The 20,064-nt window shown below is 42.3% G+C and overlaps 1 protein-coding gene across 2 annotated transcripts; it reads left to right on the top strand.

Moving 5' to 3' along the window:
• The first annotated feature begins 45 nt into the window (after positions 1-45).
• Positions 46-19,371, top strand: wdr59 (WD repeat domain 59). Of its 2 annotated transcripts, none has more exons than XM_053622557.1 (26): positions 46-182; positions 570-619; positions 1,197-1,332; positions 1,511-1,596; positions 1,691-1,771; positions 2,071-2,108; positions 2,201-2,289; positions 2,834-2,950; positions 3,073-3,150; positions 3,834-3,990; positions 4,488-4,567; positions 6,266-6,389; positions 7,020-7,126; positions 7,806-7,970; positions 8,249-8,344; positions 8,532-8,676; positions 9,115-9,184; positions 9,278-9,431; positions 12,024-12,157; positions 12,263-12,344; positions 12,950-13,062; positions 14,018-14,159; positions 15,181-15,259; positions 17,642-17,792; positions 18,132-18,274; positions 18,585-19,371. In XM_053622557.1, the coding sequence occupies exons 1-26, from the start codon at positions 129-131 to the stop codon at positions 18,818-18,820; spliced, it is 2,907 nt and encodes a 968-aa protein (XP_053478532.1). In that variant the 5' UTR covers positions 46-128; the 3' UTR covers positions 18,821-19,371. The 2 variants fall into 2 exon arrangements, with proteins under 2 accessions (XP_053478532.1, XP_053478533.1); XM_053622558.1 differs by having other exon boundaries at positions 47-182; positions 17,642-17,765.
• The last annotated feature ends 693 nt before the right edge of the window (positions 19,372-20,064 follow it).

Consider the following 20,064-nt stretch of genomic DNA (forward strand, 5'->3'; position numbering starts at 1 on the left):
CAGAAATCTCGCGAGAACTTCTCGCGAGCTCTCCTGTACCAAACAGCAACCCAACTACACCTGAAATCTCGCGAGAGCTTCTCGCGAGATCTCCTGATGTCATTTGTTGATGTTTTAGTGGGAGAAATATGGCGGCCCGGTGGAGCAGCGAGAATGTCGTGGTGGAGTTTAGAGACGCTCAGGTACTAACATGGCACCTGTAGGGCTTTCAGCGCTCTCTTTGTCGTCTTATTGACACCTCAGCATAATGACTGACATTCAAACTGTGCGGAAAAGTTTACCCAAAAATAAATAAATGTATTTTTTTAAATGGCTTGCTTGCTAGGTGTACACCTTTATTCATTTACCAGTGTCCAAGCTGACTAGCTGAACAGTCTGACATTTATTTTTTTAAATTCTTTTAAACTATTTGTAAAAAGTCCGAGGGGAAAAAAATAGTGTTGAGGTATTTGTATTCATTTTAATTAGTATACTTAATAATACTCAATTAATAACCAGTGTGTCCTACTGAGGAGGTGTATTGTTTTTGTGCAGTTCATTTTGTTTTCCTAATCTTTTGTGTTTTCCAGGCTACTGCCATGTCAGTGGACTGTCTAGGGCACTATGCTGTTCTTTCTGGGTGTGTACATTCCTCTGTCATGTAAAAATACTTTTCCACACTTACTTGAACTGCCCCCATGGTCCTTTCTACATTTTCCTCTACAAGTCCGAGATCCCATTTCAAGTGATCTGTGTTTGCTCAGGAACCCTGAGACGGACTCGGTTTCTACTCTCTCCTGGCTCAGAACACGCCAGAACCAAATAAATTGGTTGGGATTTTATATGAATAATGATTGTTTTAAAAATTTCATTTCACGTTGAGTCTAATTTCAAGTCTTGCACACTAATTTAAATCAAGCAATAAACCTAAATACTAAGTAACCTAGATACTAGATTTACAAAAATGAACTTCCTGGTGGCACGGATGTCATTCCGTTGTTCACTGATTATTATTTTCTTCTTCTAAAAATGCTTTCTTTTATGAATCTGTACAAAAATGTATTACACAACAAACACCCAAGCAGTAAACACTAAATGCACAATTCAGGTGTTTTTTGGGCCCAGGAGAGACAAAATAGAACACGTCTGGGTGTCCATAAGGACCAGGTTGGACATTCAGAGTGATTTTTTTTTTTTTACACTCTTCTGTATGTTAGGAGACGTTTCTTGTATGTTGTGAACCTGGAGGCACCGTCTGAGGCTCCTCGAAAAATAGCCCGTCAGAGCAAGTGGGACGTCGGGACGGTACAGTGGAATCCGCACAAGACGGAAGCGCACCTATTCGCAGCATCAGTAAGTGCAGATTTATCAGTTCTGATCAGGTTTATCAGGTTAAAGCCACAATCAAGACCTCGAGCAAGGAATAAGACGATTAAAGCGCTTCGGATGTCCTGTTATAGCAAAATAATCAACTTTGCGGAGACAACAGTGTTGGTGTATGTGATGTGTTTGATTTGTGATGTGTGTGCAGAGTAATCAGCGTGTGGACCTGTACGTATGGCGTGACGGATGTGGAGAGTCTCACACATCCCTGCAAGGCCACACACGAGTTATAAGGTAATGGAATGAAACCCACATGTTCATTCAGTAGATCTGGGAAAATATATACGTTTTACTGACTTTTTTTTTTTTCTTCTTATTGACATCACAGTGATTTGGATTGGTCGTGGTTTGAGCCAGAACTTCTCGTCACAAGTTCAGTAGACACTTACATCTACATATGGGACACAAGGTGAGGAGGGAAAAACAACGGCGTCCAAACGTTAACTTTTATAATTCATATACATGTAAAATATATATATATATATATATATATATATATATATATATATATATATATCTATATATATATATATATCTATATATTTTATATTATATTTTACTGACCATACTGGAAATAGAAAAAATAAAGAATTGGTAGTAATTGCTCCATGGAAACCTAAATCGGAATCTTATGAAATGTGTGTGCGTGTGGTTTTTGTTTTTGTGTCTTTATAATTTTTTTATTTATTATTTTTTTTCTTTCTCCAGAGACACACGTAAGCCTACAGGAGCTCTATCAGCAGTGGGTGAGTTTACACTCTCTATAGTTCAGATTAAAACTGAGATCCAGCACAAATTAATCGCTCGTCCTCCTTTGTCTTCATTTACGGTTGTACAGCCGGAGCATCTCAGGTGAAGTGGAACAAAAAGAATCAGCACTGCTTGGCTTCTAGTCACGACGGAGACGTCAGGATCTGGGACAGACGGGTGAGTCAGGGCCGGGCAATTCAAAAACACCCAGCGTCTTTTCTCTTTTTAAATGCTCTTCTTCTTTCTGGGTGATGTTTCTATTCGATTTTACTTCTTTTTGTTCTTCTTCTTCTTCTTCTTCATTTAAAAATGATTATTTTTTTAACTTAAAATCTGTTTAATATCTTCAAGTTCGAAATCCAAAATGGCTTCCTCTTCAGGCAGGACCGATATCTTTCTGACATTATACGCCATATAAATTTGTAAGCTTAATCACATGCGTTTCTGTCACGGTGCCTCGAGCAGGATCGTAGGCGAGCTAGTGGAGGTTTTTAAATCATTAAACCCTCGTTTAAAAGTCGTTAGACTCAAACAAGCCGTATATAGAACGTTAAATGAAGTTAAATTGTCAGATTATTCACCGTACCGTGCTGCAGTCTAGCCGAAAAGCGATATTCGTCTCATCCACTGTTACTGTTTACGGATAACGACCAACGCTAAGGTGTGTTTCCGTTTGAGAACGTCTTTAATTGTTGATCGGTAATTGTATTTTGAATTTCAGAAACCCAACACTGCTGTTGAATACGTAGCCGCTCACTTATCCAAGATTCACGGCTTGGACTGGCATCCTGATAACGAGTATATACTGGCAACCTCCAGCCAGGACAACTCAGTTAGGGTGAATATAAACCAAATCTGTATCAGTGTATATATATATATATATATATTTATATATAATAAACGTAAATGTCACACCGTGTGCAATATCTCAATTTTGATGGGCTTTATTGATCTGTGCAGTTCTGGGACTACAGACAACCTCGAAAATACCTCAATATCTTGTCCTGCCAAGTTCCTGTTTGGAAGGCCAGATACACGGTACGTTTATCTCCCATCTGTTTACACACACTTTAAACAGATAGGACTTTACGGATGTTTACTGACAATTAAGAATACACACGTGGAGAGATATAGGGTGTATAGGAGGGTGGAAAAATTACCGAATTTTTACCAGAAGGTTAGCAACAAATAGACAAATTTGCTCGTGTCTAGAATCTGTTTCTAGACACTTAAGTGCACGTGTGATGCGGCACACCATAGGGTGGATTATTTCCCTTTAACAGCACAGCTTGAAGTGTTTTTAATCCTCCACAGCTGGCAATTTGACAATTATTGCATTTTAAATGTAAAGAATAACACCTTTTGGGTGATTTTTATCCATTTCTAGTTGCGTTTAATGTCGTGGAACATCTGACGGCTTTTGTTTTCGATCTTAAATTCCATTCCTTCATCTTCCAGTAACCACTTCATTCTGGAAGGAGCAAATGAATATAAAAACAATTATTTACCTTGCAGCCGGAACTACTTTCCGAAAATTAATCCACACCGTCCATCTGACCAATCAGATTTGAGAATTCAGCAGCACTGTGGTATAATGAGAAATATTAGACACACTTGACCATATTTATATTAGTTTTGCTTTGGCTCTCCGCATTACTCCGTAGTGTCTGTAGTAGTGATTTATTTATGTATTTTTTTTTTTACTCTGTTGTCTGGATCAGCCGTTTTCCAACGGGCTGGTGACGGTGATGGTGCCGCAGCTCAGGCGGGAGAACAGTCTTCTGCTGTGGAGTACGCTGGACCTCAACAGCCCCGTTCATGCCTTCGTAGGTCACGACGACGTGGTGCTCGAATTTCAGTGGAGGCCTCAGAAAGAAGGTGAGCATGAAAAGTCTAACACGCAGTGAGATGATGCAGTGTGTAAACTCACCAAACACAGAACTCAAACAGATATATGATACAACCTGATACCTTTTTAAAATATTTATTTTCTTTAATAGACTTAATGGCGAACTGTGCAGAGAGCGAAATTTGTATCATAAATATATCCCTGATAGATCAGATACAGCATACTGGGACACAATTTCTCACAATGTCAATGTTATCACCAATCATCATATCACCGAACCCTACTTCACACCAAGAAAAGAAGCAGCAGAGTAAGCATAGGCCAACTAATAATGAGCTAAACATAGTACAAGGTGTACACGGTAAGAGAACAAACCAATGACAGGACAAGGGGGCGGAGACAGGACCAAAATATAACGCATGGCTCTCGTAGCCATGAGGAAATGTATTTCGTGACATAACAATTCAAAATGGAGTATTTCATGAAGATGTATTTATTATGTTTTAAAAAGATTGCATTTTTTTAGGATCTAAGGACTGCCAGCTAGTCACGTTGTCCAGAGATCAGACGCTTCGGATATGGAGGGTGGATCCTCAGTTGCAGAAGGTGAGAGCTGTAGGTAATATCTGAGATATGAGGTATATGATGTGATATGGCCTGAGAGAGCAGTAGCAGGGAAGATACTAATCATTTGCTCAATCACTTTTTTGCTCCTCTGAAACACACACAGTGGAACTGTATGTAACGTGAGGGCGCACGTGCAGAGAATCAGGGGTGTAGTTACAGTCAGACTGGGTGACGTGAGCCATGTTTATAATCCGAATCAGGAGGAAGGCCAGAGGTTACTACAAGAGAAACGACCATGGGAGAAGTTTTGACGTTTTATGCTTGAGATTTTGTTATGAGATGTTTATTTAACATTTATGGAAGGAGTCTGTGTTGTAAGCACTCTCAGTCTCAGTTACGCTTTCTGTTTTCTTGGTAAAATGACAGCTTGCACTTTCTGTGTGTGTGTGTGAGAGAGCGAGAAAGCGCGAGAGAGAGAGAGGCTGGTGAGGGACTGACTTCATAAATAGGGGAGAATGTAAGCCGGCGGCACGTCAGCACGTGGGTGTTGGTGGACGTCCAGTTCTCGATCGGTCCGCAACACTTCCAGTCTTCTTGAATTTGTTAATATATTTAGCAACAGTGTCTTGTGTGTGTGTGATGTTCTCTCACCATGTTCTCTGTTAAAGTCCATCGCAATATATATCCACTACCGGTCAAAAATTTGTGGACACTCGACTGAAATGTTTCTCATGATGTTAAAAAGCGTTTGATCCGAAGGTGTGCGATTAAGCGTGTGAAATCGGTGTCGTAGACAAAAATATAATCGTGTCGACGTATTCGTTTCTTTCATTAGAAAACTGACACTTTATTTACAAAAATATATGTTTTTAAACGGACGACTCGGAGGGAAATATTCCGAAAAGCAGCGGATAAGAGTCCGGTGTCGGTGTGAACTCCTTTAATACTGTTTAAAAAGCATCTCGGGGAAATCCCTCAAGAAATCGGTCGAGAAAACGCCAAGAATACATTTCTGGAAATTCTAGGCAAAAGGGGCGTTGACTTTGAAGATGCTAATACTAAATTATTTAAATTTATTTCAGATTTTTCTTATCACAACATAATTCCCGTAGTTCCATTTGTGTTACTCCAGAGTTTTGATGACTTTATTATTATTCTGAAATGTGGGGAAAAAAATAAAATGAAGAATGAGTGTTTCTAAACTTTTGACCGATAATGTGTGTGTGTATGTATATTATAAACTAAGGCATTTTTTAAAAAGTGTTAATTTCCCCCTGTGTATGGAAAGTTTTTGGACACCATGTATAAACCATTAAAATGTGCAACGTGTTGTTCATTACAAAAATGAAACATTGTAATATGGTATAAGCAGAATGACACTAAACACGATAATAAACAAGATATACTCTTATAAACAAGATAAGAATAGCCGTTGTCCTTGTTGATAAGGATGGATAAGCAGCAGTGCAGGGTTAAGCAGCAGTGCAGGGATTACATACGCAAGGGTATATAATCGTCGTTTTTATGTCTCCGTCACTGGAGGCGTTGTTTTGTCTGTCCGTCCGCCTGAGATTATCATTATCATGATGCATCAAGGGTCAAGGTGTCACAGCAAGGTCAGATGCCTGAAATCGTTTTTCCTCAACAGCTTCCTTCACAGTACTTTCGTATCCAGATGAAACAATAGAAATGTCTCACCGTTAAAGACCGCAAAAACACGTTGATTGTCTGTTGTAGTTATGCGCCAGTGACATTGTGGAGGAGCTGATGGAAGGCATGACTCTCGCAACAGAGTCTGAGAAGACACTCCGTTCCCAGGAAGCACCTCTGAGCCCCGGTCTAAGTGCTGGAGACCTGCAGGGTGAAACTACACTACACACACGACTTAACTGTTCAATACATTCCGTAACAGAGCTGTAATCAGCATGGAGTCAGAATTAATCAGTGTAATTAAGCATGTCATCAATATTCGTGCTGTTAGTGAGTTCTCGAGTTCTGATTGGTTGTTGATTCATTTTCTGCCAAATAAGCAGATGTTTATTTATTTAGCATTCATGGAAGGAGTCTCCAGTGTCAGTGCTTTGTAACAGTCAGCAGTAAAGGTTAGGTTTAGGTTTTCTGGCAAGGTTTGTGCTGTGCAGTTTCTAGTAAGTTAGGTAGTCGTTAGTTACATTTAATGTAACTATAAATGGATAGAAAGTACAACATGTTCTTTAAATAATAATTGGTAATAATAATTGGCAAATTGCTGTGGTAAAAAGGGGAATGAAACACTTATATGGATATGCTAGTAATGGAAAATAATCAAATTCAGGGTGGCAACAGTAACCCTGTTAGCAATGCATTCCCCAAATGTTTATTCCTTATTCTGGAGTACAAGCTTTCTTTCACTTCTACATTCATGTAACTATCAGGAAATACATATTACATCATCATCTGCACTCCGAAGTCATTAAGACCGAATAATAAACCTCCCCTGTTTTGCGTGTAGGTCGGTTCGAGGCGTCCAGCGGCAGGCAGGACCCCACTGCCCTCGCTCAGACCCTGCAGCAAGAGTTCTCGCTGGTCAACCTGCAGATCCGCAACGTCAACGTTGAGGTCAGGAACCATCCGCTTCCATACGTTTCTATCTTGTAGAACAACCAACAAAAATGAACACTTTTTGGGTGGGGTTTCGAATTTGCATAATCATGCATATTCATAAACCCCGGCTTTTTAAAGAGTAGCTCTACTCCCTAGTTTCACATAGATGTTCAGATTGTGTCGACGTAATTTCCACTGAACCAGGAAGTCAGGGCGGGACATATCGAGTGCCTCCTCCCTCTTTTTTAGTAGCCAATCACATTTAACTTATCTCACGGCCCGGGCTTTCTGATATGGTTTCTCTCACTCAACAACGGCAACTTTAGCAAGGCAATTTTTTATGACGTCGTGGGCGAGACACTTCAGATTCTAGAGAGCATTTGATTGGACCGGAAATCTGATGAGAAGCTGAAGTGCAGAATGATGTCATCAGCACTGCTGATCCATACCGGCTGGAGAGAGAGAGAGAGAGAGAGAGTGTAAATTTTGAATGCGTATATCTTCTAAATGCCAATTTTGCCATTGTTTTGGAGCGCACTAGCTTATAGATAACCTTAAGGACGACATGTTCGTACTAAAAGCGTTCAAAACTCCCATTTTAATTTCATGGGGATTTTAACCAGTATCGAATAATCACAGCACGAAATCTTTATATTATTTTATTTGCCTTTATTGTGTGTGTATATGCGTGTAGATGGATGCCGTGAACCGCTCCTGCTTCGTCTCGGCCCACTGCGGAGCGAATCAGGTCAGGCTGGTGGTGAAGTTTCCTGCACAGTATCCAAACAACGCTGCGCCGTCTTTCCAGTTTGTTCCACCTACAACCATCTCGTCCTCCATGAAGACCAAGATACAGAAGGTACTACAGGATTAGCTTCTTTATAGCACTACGGTTCTTTAAAGGAGGTAACGGGCCACCGCTTATTATTAGGGATAAGAAATATAATCCATGGATTTCATACATGGGCTTATACAGTGTAGAAATATATATGAATAGAAAAATAAATACTACTAAATTATAATACTAAATATCAACTGGCAGCTTGTTTTGCTGTTTAAAGGGGACATGATTAATATTGCTCAAATAAATCGAGTTGCTATTTTTGTGGTGTCATGTCGCGTTTGTTCTCTCTCTAGATTTTGACGGACACGTCGCTTCAGAAAGTGAAGAGGAACCAAAACTGCCTGGAGCCGTGCGTGAGGCAGCTGGTGTCCTGCCTCGAGTCAGACGCGGTTAGCGCCACTACACCAGATATGTTAAAGTGGGGGGATGGGGAAACATTGCTATATTTCTTCAGATTCAGTTTAATATCAAAATGAAAATTACGCAATCTATACAACCCTTCTGATGTAGTTTTAGTCGTGCGTTACATGTCCCTGCCTCTGGATGTAGTTTACATGCCGTGTGTGTGCACTGCAGGAGGACGGCACTAATCCCCACGTGTTCAGTAACTCAGTGAGCCCTGCTCTTCCTGCCTTCCCTCGTGTCACCAACACTTACGGCTCTTACCAGGACGCCAACATCCCTTTCCCACGTACCTCAGGCGCGCGCTTCTGCGGCACAGGTGAGCCTAAATCGTGCATTCTTGTCTGCTTACCTCATTATCTGCATTATCTGTGTTAATTGCTTAATGGTGTGTGATTTTATACGTTAAAAAACTCTTCTGTCCTGAACATGTCGGAAAACCGAAAGCTTTGACACTGGAGACTCCTTCCATAAATGTTCAGTAAATCAACATCTCCTTTCAGAAGAAAATTCAGAATATCAACAATGACACTTTTTTGTTGTTGTCTTTGTCTTTCCCAAATCTGTTTATACAGAGCGTTCGCCGTACAAGTCCCTGTGTACGTTACTATAGAAACGATGACCTGGTATTCGGAGCTGAACTACTCTCAGAGCTGCTGTTATTGAAAATTAATCAATACCTTCTGACCAATCAGAATGGAGAGCTCGACATCGCTGTAGTATAATGATATACTAATAGATATTTTTCGTCTTGCAGGCTCTCTGGTTTATTTCACTCGACCCATGTCCATGCATCGCACCGTCCCTCCTACAGAGCCTACGCCTAGGTAAACCTTCAGCCTCATTATCATTATATTCATGTTAATATTATAGTATAATGAACAAGCGTGGGGTTTTTTCTTTTTTCTTTTTCCTTCCAGATCACTCTCTGCACTGTCTGCGTACCACAGTGGCCTTATGACTCCGATGAAAATGCGTAGCGAGTCTCAGTCCACGCTGCGGCTGTACAGCGGGAGTCCAACACGCACCGATAAAGAGCAAGTGTCCATCTCATCCTTCTACTACAAGGAACGGGTAAGACGGGCTGCGTAGGTACGTCAGGGCAAAATTATAATAGTTATGCTTTTTATTTGGAATATCTGAGAGGGTTTATTATTGGGAATATTTGGCAACATAATCATATATCATATCATATCATATGTAATTAGAAATGATTATGGTCGGAGTGTCCACAGTCACCTTTTAGCTATACTCGTGTTCGACGCACATGAAAGCGAAGAGGGCTTTGTCTGAACGCGCGTTGTGATGATGTCACGTGACGTGTCTTGGTCCAGATCTGCGGTAATTTTGATAAATTGCAAGATCCTCCGAATCTTGCTTGATTTTGTGTTAATTTATGCGATTTATGTTAATTTATGCGAAATCTAAGTGGGAAAAGAAAGACATTGTATTCAAAACTGCACTCGTTATACTGGTGCAGTAAAGGTTACGATGGACGTTAGCGAAGCTCTCACCCGAGCTGTACTTTCCAAAACGGGGGCAATATTCCATCCATCCATCCATCTTCAGGAAGTGTTTTATCCTGCTCCGGGTCACAGTGGATCCCCGGAACACTGGGTCTGAGGCAGGAATACACCCCGAACAGGGCAGGGACAAACCGAGCTACATGTACTGCATGTAATCATACAGGAAGGAGGCAAAAATAAAACACAAAAAAAAGCTGCCTGCATTTAATATCGGCTAGTTAGCCAGTATTAGCAAGGACTCGGAGCGAGCGTTGTTACGGTTACGGTGTGCACGTCGCGTGCTGCTCGTAGATAGTGTGAAACGAGCTGTATTTACACACCTTCCAGAAGGTTTTGTGCTGTCTGTGTACTATCAGAGCCACAACCGTGCTGGTACGCCTCAGAATAAAGTAGTCCCGTGTACATTTAGACTTTCAAAGCCACGTTTTGCCAATTCCCACCCAACAGCCAGCTTTCCCCTACGATGCAACACCTAACAATCGGGGGGGGGGGGGGGGCGAAGACTAACACGTGCTTCCTCCGAGACGAAAGATCTTTCGATTTGCTGCTCGTGCTGCTGTCGGCCCTCTTACACATGCATGAGCTCACAGATGACCATGATTGGCTAGTGTCACTGTGATTGACAGGGGAAAGAGAATATGCCCCTCCCACCCAGAGAGCATGGTTACTTTTGCTCTCTCTGGACACAGATTGCGGCGGTGGGATTCGAACTCACGATCTCCTGATCGATTGGGTCAAGGCTTTTCAGAGACCAAAAACCCCTTTGACGGAAGAATTCAGGAAAACGGTCCTTTACACTTTGTCGATGTAGAGATTAGGTCAAAGAAAAGGCGAGTGTGTTCCTTTAATACTAAAGTACGACACTGCAGCCGTTGGAATATCTCCCCGAGATGCCGAGAGACCTTTATCGAGCTCTCCATCAGACACTCCAGTCAGTCATTTCTAATTATTTGTGCTCATCAGACGCTGTTGTCGGATCATTTTAATAATAAACGCTCTCGGGATAGAGATGAGCTCCATACTGAGCTGGTTATATGTTGTTTAGGTGCTTGTTCATTGTACCTTGTGTTGTGTGTTCACTCATTGTTTTCTGTACTGTATCCTTCTTTTCTTTCTTTTACTTTTTAAATCCTTTTTGTGTTCTGATGGACTGTCCTCCACCCGTCCCCGTCCCCTTTCCTTTACACACATCCCCGTGGTCTGTTTTATCCCACACACCAATCAGAAGCCTCTGCCTGTCCATCGCCGCTGGTCTGTGCAGACTATTGCTGACTGTCCGGTACTGATCTCCCTCCCTCTCTCCGTCCCTCCATCCTGCCATTTATTCCTTCCCTTTTCTCACTCTCTCTCTCTCTCTCTCTCTCTCTCGCCGTCTCTTAAGTTCTCTTTTCCGAACGTACGAGAAGCCTTCAATCAGGGACTTCCACCGGTTTCACTTTTTTGCTTTCTGTCCTTTCTTTGCTGCTCGTGTCATTTTGCCAGTTCCATAATCCTCTCCAATATCACACCGATCAGTTCTACTAACTCACTTATACAGAGTGCAAAAGTTTGCGCACCCTTTAGACAAAACGAAGAGGAAGCGGTGTGTTCCTGGGATAGGGTCCGGATCTGACGTGACCCTGGCCAGGATAAAGTGCGTACTGAAGAACACGAGTAACAGAGAAGTCCGATAGTGCGTGATGCAATAGTAAAATAAAAAACAAATCATCGGCGTGCACCTCCATGTTTTCTAGCGTCCTCCCCCCTTTTTTTTTTTTTTTTTTTTTCTTTTCTTCTGCAGAAATCATCTACAAACTTTTGCACTCAACTGTCATTTCAATTTTTGCCTGCAATCCTTTAGAGGTCACTCTCGAGTTATAATTTAAAATTAACCGCACGTAACGACGCCGTGCCGTCCAAAAAAAGACGCAAAACCCGGTGTCCTCTGAGGAAATCCATTATACGAGAACTTTTTTCTCGTAACTGAGAGAAGCCGAGGACCAAAATAAATGTCAAAAAAATTGCTGAAAAACATACGTAACTAAATCCTGATCTAATTTCGAGCTAATTCCAGGTAATCTTAGCACTAACCCTCATAAATGTCAGTATCGGTTGATTAGCGACGTCCCTGATTGTTGTCTTTTTGTGACACGCGCGTCAGAAATCACGGCGCTGGAAAGGGAAACGCGAGGGAACAGACTACAGCAATAAAACGCTCAAACTGGCTGGGAAAGTGATCATTCAGGAGATTTCCTGTCTCCTCCCTATTCACAAAGCCCTCGGAGAGACCTACGTGTGAGTATTTATTTATTTATTTATTTTCAAAAACACATTGCGTTATTACAGTGTTCATATAGAAGCGTGTTTTTAAACGCTTCCCTTTTTTTTCCCCCTCCCCAGATTAAATATGAACGACATACGGGACACGTGTCAGAAGAACGCAGCCGCAGCTCTGACAGTAGGACGGCGAGATCTAGCGAAGGTCTGTAACACGGTTTAAAGTAGTACGGGCGTTAACCGGCTTTATACCAAAGTGCTGTTCAGTTCACTTCACCTGAATCTGATTGGTCAGGAGGTGTTGATTAAGTTTCCATAACAGCAGGCCTGACAGTAGTGCGGTAGCGCAAATCACACGCTCGGACGACACGTTGTCGTTTCTATAGTAACCGCTCGTTCACAGGAACTGCCCCGTATAAACGGATTAAAGAGGGTTGAGCTGTTGAGGAAACTCCGGAAAGGAAATCACTGTTAAACATCAACGATAACACGATCTAACATCCACCGCGTCCTGGACGTTCGTAGACAGCGTTAAACGTAACCGTATACGGCTATAAAGTATAACGTGGTGTTTGTTAATACGTGAAAAATCCTACTCATCGGGTGTAAAAGTAAGCATAAAACGCTTTGGCGTGGAAAGAATAACTCCGTTGCATCACGCTAGTCCGATATTGATTATTTTCCTAGAACAGCGTTCCGACAAGTGTTTTATTCCCTACTGTGTTCATCAGTGGGACGAAGGGAGACGCGTCTGAGCTGATATTATTATTTGTGTGGATTTTTTTTAACCCTTTAACTCTTGCATCGAAGGTTTGGGCTTTGTCCTCGGCAGCGACCAGTCTCGACTTGTGTCCCGACTCCGATCCTGACGCCGACACTCCTTGGGCTCGACACCCGTTCGGCCGACAGCTGCTGGAGACTTTGTGAGTTTTCCCCACTGTGTCAGTAATAGTAGATATGCATAACTAACCCTTGATAGTGTAACCTTAGCAACGCTCTTTTTCCTTGTACTAGCTACTATTGGACAACTAACTAGCCTAGCTTGCTGTCTATTTTGCGTTGTTCGCGATGTCATTGTTCTCAGTAATCAGGACGAAGTAAAGGTTGGTGTGACGAGGAGGTCGTTCGATGTGACCGCGTGCAGTTACGGTTAAAGCGGAGCGTCATATTGTTTAGTTACGCCGCAAATGACGTTTTATTTTGAAGTTTGTTTTTTTTAAAATTCATTTCTCGCCAACACGATGTCCTCTGTGCCGCTTTTTTTCTCGCCCTCCGTGAGCGTAAAAGAAAAAGCTCGTGATGTCACTTGGCGGTTTTCTGAAAAAGTTTTTCCACCTTTGGAAGCGTTTTTGCTGTTAATAATTAATCCTTATTTATTCATTTTCCATATGATGTCATGTATAACGTGCACCGGAGGTTGGGGAACACGAGTGTGGCAGCAGCCTGCAAGGCTCTTTTGGCTACATTTAGGCGTTATGTTCTCGTTCGTGTGTCCGTGCATCCGTCCCTCCGTGCGTGTCTCCGCCTGAGATTCTCGTTATCTTGAGAAAGAGTGCTCTCTTGAATGTTTGGACGATTTAAACAAAGTTATCAGATTTTGATCCAAACAGGGTGAAGGTCATAGCGAGGTCAAATGTCTGAAATAGCTTTCCTTCGATACCTTCCTTCATTTTTGAAGTAAATTCTATACAGATTAGTAACAGGAAGGACTAGACTTCCTGTTGATGGCGGCGGAGGCGTGGCCGTCGTTACCGTGCGTCGGAGGTTTACTCGTTTGTTCGAACGCTCGTTTACAAGGCACTGAATTAAACCAGAGCACAATTTCTGATTGTCACGTGAGTTTGAGGTCCCATTTGTTTGCTCTCTTTCTCTCCGCAGGCTTGAACACTACAGTCAGATGAGTGACGTGCAGACTCTGGCCATGCTGTGCAGTGTGTTCAGGGGTCAGGGGATCCCTCAGGACTATTTCATGCTGTACGGCCCACGCGGCTCAGGCTTCACCCTCCACCACTCGCGCTACGTCAGTACTCTCACCCTTCACTCTCTCCAATAACACCGTCCGTACAGGCTTTCGCGGCGTTCTTTTGTGATTGTCACGGCCATAAAAAAACGCTCGATTTTTGCTGCGGCTTTTTTTTTTCTTTTCTTCAAAATCTGCGATGGAGTTTGTTGTGCTTTTGTCGAAATTACAATCGCAGAACCTGATTCGACAGCGTACACACGGTGAATGTTACCGACATCACGTGCTGAACTCGGGGTCGAGGAAACCCTGACCGAATGCTTGTTGTTATGGTAACGTTATAATTTTGCTTTAAATCAATCACACAGAAAATGACGCAGCTCAGAAGGACATTGGGGGTTTCTAATTTGCATATTTATGAATATTCATACATTCAGGCATTTTTAATGAGGTTCATGGTGTAGAGATGGTCCTGGGATTATTTTAGTAGTTTCCTTACGTAAATAAATATTAAACCATTTAATATTCGACATATTATAGGTTTAATACATAAATTACATGTTCTGAGATGCCTTTTTTTTTTTTTCCATCTTTCGGTCATTGAAAAGCATGACTTATTATAATTATTGTTATTATTATTATATAATTATAATAATGTATTATTATTTAGTCACAGTTCTAGCATGTATTTTTAAAATGATTCTTTAAGCGTTTTTCCTTGTTATATGCGATGATAATGGTAATGAATATGCTAATTAGCGCACGACATCATCCAGAGACATTTAGCGACTTTCCATTGAAAGTTGTTGGCAACAGAGCTCCTGGAGTACACCTGGAGTACACTGACGTTAGGATGAAGATGAAGCGATATCTGGGAAATGCAGATTTAGGCGCCAGATTAAAAACTGTTTGGGTTATATATATATATATATATATATATATATATATATATATATATATATATATATATATATAGAAAGCAAAAAACTATTTGTGCTTGAAAAGTCCTGGACTTTCATTATGAAGCATCTGTACGAACCCTGGAGTCACTGCTTTTATCTCTTTTTTTTTTTTTTTCCAGCCCAGCTTTACTTCTAGCTCGGTCACGTCTGGTTCCTGCTCCAGTACCTCCGACTCCATCACCACTCCGTGGAACACGGGTGAGTAATTCACTCGCTGCGCTTCCTAACATCACCTCATCCTGCTGATCTTTCCGCTCCGTCTTTGTAATTTGGCAACGCAGTTCATCTCTATCAGGTATCTGTGTTTCCTGCGTGTGTATGTGTGATCCACTGAGACGTTTTTGACATTTGTTACGTGTAAAACCTGTCGAGACTTTTTTCCACATCATTTTAAGAGTCTATAAATCCTGGCTGGAAATCCCAGTCCCGGTTTCACAATACGGATCTCACTGCCAAGACGAAAGCAGCCTTAATTATAAGAGGTTATCGTTTGGTAGGAGTTAGAAATGACTGTTTTGGCTCTAAGCAGAACATGAAGCAACAGGTTACAGCACTTCTGACATGATTGCGTGGATAATCTACTCAGAGCTGTTCATCTCCTGTGAGCTGGAAATGATTTATTTCCATCAATGTCATAAGTTTATATGCCTTTTTTCTCTATATATTATTCCTTTTTTTTTTTTCTTCTCACAAAATAATAGCCTGTATTCTCCAATTCTTACTACTTTTATTCTAGAAATCTTGTATTATAATTTTTTAAATAATATTTTATGTGTATAGTGGACGAGCTACATTGTCTAAGGCAGTGGTTTTCAATAAGGGGGCCACAAGGGGGCGCCCGGGGGCCTCAACAATTTGGTGTGAAAAATAAATAAATACATGATTCTCACTCTCAGACAATCACACACACACACACACACACACACACACACACACACAATCAATTCCTAATGTAATGTAAAGATGAAAGAGGTAATTGTTCATAATAAAAAGAGGGATATATTCAGAAGTCTGTATTTTTAATGTGTTTTAAAGATATCTTGCAAAAGGGCGGCCTCGGTCAAATGTTAATGCCGTTTGGGGGGCCTTGCCCTGGAAAAGTTTGGGAAACCCTGGTCTAAGGCTTATAATACACGGACGTTATTTCAATGGGACTGTTTATAGCTGCTATAATGTAAGTGATAATGTAAGGAACGAACTTGTCTCGTGGATGTTCCGAGGTTGTTATTAAAAAAAAAAAAAAAAAGGTACGACAGTAACGCAATTCACCGCCCTGCATGTTTTATTTTTCTGTAACAGCATGCCCTTAGTGGTTAACATGTTTGCCTCGCACCTCCGGTCTTGGGGGTTGGAATCCCGCCTCCATGCTCTGTGCGTGGAGCTTGCGCTTTCTCCGGTTTCCTCCTCCAGTCCAAAATCGGTATTTCCAAATTGTCCATAGCGTGTGATTATGTGTCGGGTCGGCACCTCGTCCAGGGTGTCCCCCGCTCTGTTGTGCGCCGACGACCCGCGACCCTGCGTAGGATCAGCGGTTAGGGAAATGGACGGTTGTTGGATAGACACACATCATCTTAATCCTGACATCTCACACTTCACCGCTTTAAACTGTAGAAATCACTGCTGGTTTTTTTTTTAGCTCAAGAAGATTTCATCTTTCCAGCATGACCCAGACACGTTTCCCCAGGACACGACGTTCCCGTGGCGTTTTACTTTTTCTAGCTGCAGTAAGTCAGGAGCCTGGACTCCTATTGCCGCTAATCCGAGGACTTTCATCCGTTCTTCACGGACGAGGATAGGATCGAAATAGGATCAACAGCTAACGACGCGCCAGGGATGAGCGACGAAGGATTATACCCCAAATCCAATCATGTGGTTTAATTCTACTTGAGATTTTAAAACACTGGTTAGACGAGTCCAAATGTAGGGCGATCCCGATTTCCAGCAAAACACGTAAATGCAGGCGAGAGGAGTGCGTGAGATCTCAGCTTAGAGGAGAAAGTCGCTTCGAGATGTTTCTTGTGTGACACCTTGGTAACGAAAAGCCGTTTTATAGACCATCAATTTACTAACCCAGCCGATATTAATTTGCACAGATAGGGGGTATAATTACGTACGGATTTCAGCTGGTCCCTTGCCTGACCTTGCCTTGGAGAACTGCTTTCTCTTAGTGTGTTCAGTGCTTTTTTCCCGTGTCATTCCACTTCATTGCACACAACTTCATTTATGTACGTTAACGTTGTGAATTCTTTATATTTCTGGATTTCTTGAGTTAATACTGACGTCCGGTGAAAATTTCATGCGAATAACATCATTGGAAATATATATTTACTGAGAAAAACAACGTTGACGCGTTAAATACTTATTTCCCCCCGCTGTACGTGACCTAACGTGACAGAAACGGCACCTCGAACAATTTTTGTAAAAAAACCGAACTCGTATAAAAGATCTTTAATCATTTTTAAAGTGAGGGTTTTGCACACATCTGTAGTTTTTAAGCAAACTGCTTGCGCTGTACGGCTCAGGACCGGCTTTGAACCTCTTTGACGTATACGATAAAATTTGCCTTTTTATTTTCTTCAGCTGGACGCGACGCTGAACAAGCTCTACCGTGGGGAGAGTCCTCTCCTGACGACGCTCGCTACGCAAACCTGGCTTACTCCGATCCCCGGGAACGAGAGAAAGAGCAACACGACGTGAACAAAAGGTCGTCATTCTGCTCCAACACCGAACTGTGATTATATGACTTTATCCTGTCCGGGACTCTCTCACGTTTCGTCCCATCGTTTCGATTTCCTAGCAGAACAGTTCGGATTCTCATCCCGTATATCATATCTCAGTTATTAGTTATTTTACAGAAATACGTACATGAAACTGTATGCACACATCTGTACACACTCCTGCCATTAGCACTGTGTGCGTATTCATTGCTCAGAGATCCTGATGTGTGTGCAGATGTGAGTATGAGATAAGAGGTTGGAGGTGAGATGGAAGTCGCAGTGACGGGAACTTAAAACACCTCAATTGTTTAAAAAAGTTTGTTCTTAACGTACATCACCTCTTGGTTGTTCAGATTATTAGACCCGGCGAACACCTTACAGTTCGACGACTTTAAGAAGTGTTACGGAGAGATTCTGCACCGCTGGGGGCTGAAGGAAAAGAGGGCAGAAGTGCTGAAGTTTGTTTCTTGCCCTCCAGAGCCACACAAGGGGATCGGTAAGTTCGTATTTGTTATAACGGAGCGGAATCATAGCACAGATGTCCAACGTTTCATTAAATAACAGGTGTGAATTAGGGTCAAATAATCTTCTGAGTCAAATAATAATAATAATAATAATAAAAATAAATGCCTGCGTATCATCTGAAGTCAAACCCAAACTCCAGGTGCACTGTGTTTTTCCGTGAACGGTAACGGTGCATTCACCGAGACTCGAGGTTTTACTCTAGATAATATGTGATTTTACTATAGATGATATTCTAGGCTCCTGTACAATGCCGATGGTGACGGCGTGATTCTGTCTCGCAGAGTTCGGCGTGTACTGCTGCCACTGTCGGAGCCAGGCCAGAGGCACTCAGTGCGCCGTGTGCAAGCGCTTCACCTTCCAGTGCGCCATCTGCCACGTGGCCGTCCGCGGCTCGTCCAACTTCTGCCTGAGCTGCGGCCACGGCGGACACACCAGCCACATGATGGAGTGGTTCCGCTCGCAGGAAGTTTGTCCCACGGGCTGCGGCTGTCACTGTCTCCTCCAGAGCACTTTCTGAAACCTCTTCTACACCGACGCGGACGCGACGGAGGTCTCGGGGCGCGTCTCGAACCTCTCAGTACTGTAACAGAGCCTGGACTGTTGATTTTTTTTCTTCTTTTTTTTTTTTTTCTTCCATAAATAAACAGCACTGATACAGATCGGAGATTTCTGTGCTGCTCTGAATAGACCTTTTTCTAAAAGTAGCGGTCTTCACAGTATGCAAGAATGCACAAACACACGAGTTACAGTTTACACCAGCCTTATTCAGTAATAATTGCTTATAATCAAGGAAGCGGCATTTTTTTTTTTTTGCAGTCCGAGTTCGGTTACATCGCAGGGTTTTCTCCACGATCTGTGAACACGAACGCGTTTAGACGGACTGAATTGAAGTGCTGCTGATGTTTACGCTCAGCTGGAAGGCGGCGTTTCGTATGTTGCGGTCTGTCTTTTCGTTCGAAAAGAGAATTAAGAACTGTGCTCTTAATAAGGGAGTAGTATTAACTGATTAACCAGCACCTACAATGTTTATGCCCTAAATGAAGAAATAAATTTGTTTAAATAACTGCACCATATCCTGAATAACATTTGATATATTCTCTCTCTCTCTGTCTGTCTGTCTGTCTGTCTGTCTCTCTCACTCTCTGTCTCTCTCTCTCGCTCTCTCTCTGTCTGTCTGTCTCTCTCACTCTCTCTCACTGTCTGTCCGTCTCACTCACTCACTCACTCACTCTCTCTCTCTGTCTGTCTCACTCTCTGTCTGTCTGTCTCTCTCGCGCTCTCTCTCTCACTGTCTGTCTGTCTGTCTGTCTCTCTCACTCACTCTCTCTCTCTCTGTCTGTCTCTCTCTCACTCTCTCTGTCTGTCTGTCTCTCTCTGTCTGTCTCTCTCTTTGCCTCTCGCTCTCTGTCTCTCTCTCTCACTCTCTGTCTGTCTCTCTCGCTCTCTGTCTGTCTCTCTCTTTCTCTGTCTGTCTGTCTCTCTCTCTCTCTGTCTGTCTCTCTCACTCTCTGCCTCTCTCTATCTGTCTGCCCCTCTCTCTATCTGTCTGCCTCTCTCTCTCTCTGTCTGCCTCTCTCTGTCTGTCTCTTTCACTCTCTGTCTCTCTCTCTCTGTCTCGCTCACTCTTTCTCTCTCTCTCTTTCTGTCTCTCTCTCTCTCTCTCTCTCTCTCTCTCTCTCCATCACAGCCGTGTTCTCATACATGTTCACTCTACTCAGGTCAGTGAGAGAGTCTGGACAATCTGATGTCAAAACAATATTG

Source organism: Ictalurus furcatus, chromosome 4 (assembly GCF_023375685.1).
Source record: "Ictalurus furcatus strain D&B chromosome 4, Billie_1.0, whole genome shotgun sequence".
In the NCBI taxonomy this organism is placed as follows: domain Eukaryota; kingdom Metazoa; phylum Chordata; class Actinopteri; order Siluriformes; family Ictaluridae; genus Ictalurus; species Ictalurus furcatus.